The sequence below is a fragment of the Salvelinus alpinus genome, chromosome 17 (assembly GCF_045679555.1).
Source record: "Salvelinus alpinus chromosome 17, SLU_Salpinus.1, whole genome shotgun sequence".
Lineage (NCBI taxonomy): Eukaryota > Metazoa > Chordata > Actinopteri > Salmoniformes > Salmonidae > Salvelinus > Salvelinus alpinus.
In genome coordinates this window covers 42,511,016-42,517,167 of record NC_092102.1, presented here as the reverse complement: position 1 = coordinate 42,517,167, position 6,152 = coordinate 42,511,016, and the positions used below count along the sequence as shown (strand labels likewise).

At 37.7% G+C, this 6,152-nt stretch overlaps 1 protein-coding gene across 2 annotated transcripts in view; it reads right to left on the bottom strand.

The window, feature by feature from the left end:
• Nucleotides 1–246: 246 nt before the first annotated feature.
• The window catches only part of grm6a (glutamate receptor, metabotropic 6a), a 47,222-nt gene continuing 41,316 nt past the window's right edge, over nt 247–6,152 (bottom strand). For both annotated transcript variants that reach the window (XM_071348990.1, XM_071348991.1), the window contains exons 11-12: nt 5,749–5,990; nt 247–2,787 (exon numbers count right to left, since the gene is read on the bottom strand). In XM_071348990.1, the coding sequence (XP_071205091.1) occupies nt 2,784–2,787; nt 5,749–5,990 (246 nt within the window). In that variant the 3' untranslated portion in view covers nt 247–2,783. The remainder of the gene's footprint in view (nt 2,788–5,748; nt 5,991–6,152) is intronic.

The following is a 6,152-nucleotide window of genomic DNA, read 5'->3' as shown; positions in this document are numbered from 1 at the left end:
TCCAGGTAAAGATGGTGGTCACACCTCTGTTTCCAGGTGAAGATGTTGGTCACACCTGCGTTTCTTTTACTAGTAGACATCGGATGAATGTCATAAATATGAATCTGATGGAGCACAACAGTTATTTATGCAGTTATGTTCCTTACCTTTCAGGGTAAAACATTGATTAACTGTACATCATTTAAAAGGCATACCGTACTAGTGTCTGCAATGTGCACAAATTAAAGTCAAGCTGAATCATTTCATTGCAAAACATTTATTCCAACATGCATCATCATAGGCATTTTTTATTCGATTTTTTTATTTAACCTTTATTTAACTAGGCAAGTCATAGGCATACATTGAACATAATACCTTTATGCCTAAATCTTGCATCTGTCCTAAGGAAACATATTTTTTTACAAATAGGAACTATCCATACAGTGACATTTACAATGAGAGATTGTCCTTTATCCAAATGCAAAATAAAACACCTGAGTTTCGTGTAGAGGAGGACATTGCAGTCTTTGCATGTATAAACAACTAAGTGGTTCTTCCTAATGCCTTATTTAGAATCACTGATGGTATTGTGGCATATTTATAACCTAATTGAAACGTATTGATAAATAATAGGTGATAGCACCATACATAAAGCATGACATAAATAATGAAACTTGTCACAATCAAGATGGTTTCTACTTGTATTCTACTTTTATGCCATACTTGGCACTGTATGTAGAGAGCAGAAAACCTTTTAATGTATAGAACATTTCCTTGTTGTTTGTTTTAATGCACTGATTGCATGAGCTATTAAAGGCTTAAACCAAAATATAATTGAAGCTGCTTCTCCACACATTATGAACCTAGTTTATTTTTTGTTATCGTTTTTTGTGCTTTAATTTAAGTTCCGTCTGTAGACCTTCTGCCAATCATAGAAGTAGCCGCCATGATAATGTATCAATGTCATGGATTCTGTTAATCACCACATGGGTATAGTGAACTATTCTGTCGGGTAAAGTATTGTGAATATGCACCCAGATATTCAGTGTGCCTCATGTCTAAAGTGTATGTGCCAAAATTACATGTACAGTACTTTGTTCCTTCTGGTAATGGGAGAGAACCCTTTTTCTGATAAATAGATGTCCTGTCATCAACAATGCACATTGCTTCCTTGTCAATTATGTTGAGATTAAATTGAGATGCCATTATTCAAGCAATACTTTTGTCATCTGTGATCACCATATATGCAAAGACACAATGTTCCAAAACAAATCATTTATGACAACTTTAACTGAAAATGAAGCTGTGCTGTGCTCTATATCAGTGCTGATATGATTTGACAATACATGGGAACCCACCGGATATTAGGAATGGCTGCTCTTCCTTCCTTAGCTTTCTGTGATGCGGATTTTGTAGGACTCTGAGTCTTTGTGCTTAAAGACATGAAGATCATATGCATGCTCTCATCTGCATCACACATACAGTACATTTAATTCAGACATAAGTCAGACATGTTTTTGCCATGACCTTTATACACACCCTATTTACATCATTATTTGAATCAAGTCTATAATGTGTATACTTTATCATATAAAAATTTCATATTTTCTTCTGTGCACATGCAAAAATGCCCAAGGAACCATGAGAGGTGTACAAATGAAAAAGTAATTTTAGGATTTCCCTTTAAAAAATAACACTGTAGTTATGGTCTGGATGAGGGACAAAATGAAAATCCATTCTGTACTTTAAATTGAACAGTATGAATACAAATTGGTTACTCTGTAGATATGATCTTATAATAGATCATCCTGTGAACAACATTTGGGCCTTTTGTGAGAAAACATCAGTAAATCTTTGGATAAGGTGGTAAAAAGTGCAAACGTGAAGAAGAAAAGCATCTAAATTAAAGTAAATCAGGGAAAATAAGGATGAATAAAAATCAACACGGTTTATTGAATGAGTTGATAAATAACTATGTTGATCCAGGTACAGTCTACACTACAGCTTTGTACATTACTTCCACATACATAGAGTAAGGAGACAAAATAACAGGGGCAAAATATTGTTGGGGCATCTCAAACAACATATAACCTAAGTTAAGTTTGAAATTAAGCAAACAAAGCCAAATAGTATCACTGCATTTTGTTCACTACAAAAGAGTTCACTGTCATTTAGGTCAGTTTCTAACTGGGGCATCTGTGTCATTTATTGCAGTGTCTGAGCATCTCTGCAGAGCTCCACTGTAGATTCTTATGGACACAAATATTCACACAAAAACAACTCATGCTGATATGTTGATGAAATAAGCATACAAATGATCCAATGGAGACAACATGTCCTCTGGAGCAAGTTTGAATGTTAAGGTAATAGAACAGAGAGCAAAGAGATTAAAACATCACAATATTTAGAAAAGTACATTATCAGTCTCACATTGTGGTGGCCTTGGTCCATCCCTCTTGCTGTGTCTCAGTATCCAGATGTGTTTCAATGTGATAATCGTTGTGATGCTGTAAATCTAACTGGTTGATAACGGATGGGTCCAGTTTGACTCCACCCCCCATTTTTAATGTGGGCTTTTGGAAGTCTTTAACATTTTGACACCAGTTTAAGTTAATTTTAGTTCTTGTTGAAGGGGTGTAACACTTCCTTGTTGCAGCTTCATTCCATTGACATCCAGTGGAGCAGTGAGGTACCTAGTTACTGTTAAAGACAGGCTTCCTCTCCCTACTGCATGGCCTTCAATAACATCTCCTGCTCCTTAGTGAAATGTAGGTCCTCTGGATAAATTATTGGCCACACTTCAGTTACCTGTTATGATAAAAGGATAACGAATAAGTCAGAATGATGCATAATCAAAACCTCATCATAAACAACGTCACATGCATGATTAACAAAATGCGTAGAATGTACATTAAAAACATACAGTATTTCAAAGTAACAGTCAAATAGTTCACTAGAGAAACAATGAAATAGCTCTGCTATTTCCACAGTCGTGATGACCATGTTGTTCTTAGTTAGTCCAACCACATGACACTTTTCACAATGAGTCTGGACAACAGAGTTAACGCAGCAGTGAATATGCTGTGTGACTGAATGAGGCTAAAACATGGTGTGTTCCTATAGTCCTCTCAGATGATGGGCTTGGGAGATAATATTCAGTGTTTGGTCTCTGGTCTCAGTCAAAGTAGATTTTCTTAAGTCTGTAGAGAGGGATGCAAATGAACTAAGACTGTCAAGAGGAAGGAAGAAACTGAATGAATTGCTGTTTCTAATTAGTGGAAAATAGATTACAAGACCTGTCAGACCTTAATGTTCAAGAGTCACTGGTACTCTACAGCTATCCTGTTTTGTTGGAACCGATATTTAATTAAGCTGGCCCATTATGTGCATGAAGGGCAATCCATTTTGGAATTTCCTGCCTTGACTAAATTCGATATGTGCGCCAACTTGTTTCATGGAACCGGCCCATTGTTTCATGGAACCTGCCCATTGCTTCATGGAACCGGCCCATTGTTTCATGGAACCGGCCCATTGTTTCATGGAAACGGCCCATTGTTTCATGGAAACGGCCCATTGTTTCATGGGCATAGCAATGTGTTTGACTGATTAATATGATCTGTTGTTGAAATAGTGAAATAATTACTGCAGTTCCAATGAACATGACCAAGAGCAGTTGAGCAAAAAAGGCCAACAGCTTTGATATTCACTCATACTTGAAAAGACGAGTTAAAAATAGGCGATTCATATGCTATCCAGTACTTCAATATCCTGTTCCAAGATTAAAGTGATATGATTCATAATCTCAATAAAAGCTATACTGACTCATCATGCCAAAACTCCATGAAAGCAATTATAGTGTATGATAAGGATTATAACTGGCTGAAAGATTTACCACCTAAATATGGACTGAAATGTCATTTCCTTTTTCTAAAATTCCATTCTTGATGGGACACTTGAAATGATTATTGACTATACTGTGTATGATAAACAAAAAGCAGAGAGCATTGGAGACTGGTCTGTGCAATATGTTTAAATCTGATTAAAATAACCATTGTTGGGGAAGCTACTCTGAAGATATAGTCAGCTTAACTACAAGCTATTCCTCAATGGACTTGCTACTTCACAACAAATACTGTTAGAAACACCTTCACGAATCTATGTCATGCACCAATGTAGTGATTTTATTTTAACCTTTATTTAACTTGGCATGTCAGTTAAGAACAAATTCTTATTTACAATGACGGCCTACACCAGCCAAACCCGGATGACGCTGGGCCAATTGTGCACCGCCCTATGGGACTCCCAATCACGGCCGATTGTGATACAGCCTGGATTCAAACCAGGGTGTCTGTAGTGTGCCTCTAGCACTGAGATGCAGTGCCTTAGACCGCTGCGCCACTCGGCAGTGATGTAACTCTCAGAAGCACGTCAACCAAGAGCTAAAATACTCTGTTTTAAATACACATTGTTAATTTATAGAGAAATCATGACAATTGTCCCAACAGCAGTCTGGAATTTCAATAAAGTATTATATGTTTACTTAAGAAAGTTAATGAAATGAGATACCCCACTAAATGGTGATAAAATGAGTTAAATACTGAAGTAGCTAGGTTTAGCTGCAGTAATGCCATGGAACTGTAAAATGCAGTAAACTAGTAGTGAGCCTTGTACTCCCAGTTTCTGTGCATCCATTAAATCAAGTCTTTGAGTAGGTTATACCTTGAACAGACTGGAATGTATGCAGCTCTATACAAAGATGTGATGTCAACTGAAAACTGGAGGGGAAGCTGAAATAAATATGAAGCTTCACTGGAGGAGAAACAAAAGTAACTCGATTCACGGAAAGGAGCATTATTAATTCGTACTCTTTTTAAAACATCAACCTACTCTCTGTATATACTATAGTATAGCCTCAATGACATCAAACATTTTTTGTAATGTAGGGGGAAAGATATATTCTTATTAATTAAGAAATTCAAAGGTGAAGGGAGGGATAGATTAATTGCTGAATCAGTTCTTAAATTTACCTCCAGGTATTTTTCTTTCCTTTTCATAATTCGTTTTAATAAACTTTCTTGCATGTGCATCCAAATGTTCACTATGGGAATATCCATATCAATAATTATCCTTTTGGAAATGTCATGCTAACTTAGCAATATTTTGCTCCAAAGACCCGATAATAGGGTTGTAATGAGATGAACAGCCTGAAACTGCCTGACTTTTCCTTTGGTAATGGAAGGGAGTGTGTTCGGTGGAGATAGAGGACCGGTGGAAATAAACCCACAAGGCTTTACAGAGATTTAGGAGGGAGAGAAAGGACAGAAGGGAAAGAGAGAGAAAGAGAGAGAAGTGGAGTTGGATATTGCACAGATAAAGCTTCAGAGCAATGTGTGGATGAAAAGACTGGCAATGGGGCATTTATAACAGGCAACTTAAAATAATTCAAGTCACCTTATAAATGTTGATTCTATAGATACATTAGGATCAGCTCAAGGGGTCATCCTTTAGATTCGCTCTGCTATGAGGCAAAAGGATTCTGGCTTTTTATGGTACTACAGCCTGGTACTGGTAAGTCATGAATTCAATTAGCTCTGTTTGTTACTTTAGCTGTGATGGCCAATACATAAGAAATATATTGTATGTGGATGCTTAGCAAATGTACAGAGTTTAGTGTAGTTACAGAAGTGATGTCACAGTGCAGGAGACCAATGTGTGCCAATGAGAGACCTACTGTGTTCTGTCTGGCTCAACTGCCAATGAGAGACCTACTGTGTTCTGTCTGGCTCGATCTTGTTCTGCGTCTCTCCGTTCTGCTTGTCGTTGGACTTCTGGGAGAGCCGAGTAGACATGGTGGCCGCCTGCACCACGGCTTTGAAGCTGCGCTTTCTTTTCTGTACGTTCTGCTCTGGGTGGAAGATGATGACATAGACCTTGGGTATGTAGAGCATCCCCAGAGACACAGAGGCACTCAGGCTCATGGAGACTGTCAATGTGGTGGTTTGGATGAACATCTAGATAGGAAGAGAAACACAGGGAAGGGTCAGAGACACAGATACAGAGACTCCATATTCATATGGTAACACATTCAACCTGGACACATTGTAGACTAAGGACAAACGAGACCATGGAATGTGATCCTAGCTGTTCTATTTCAGGGAACCTGAGACCATGGA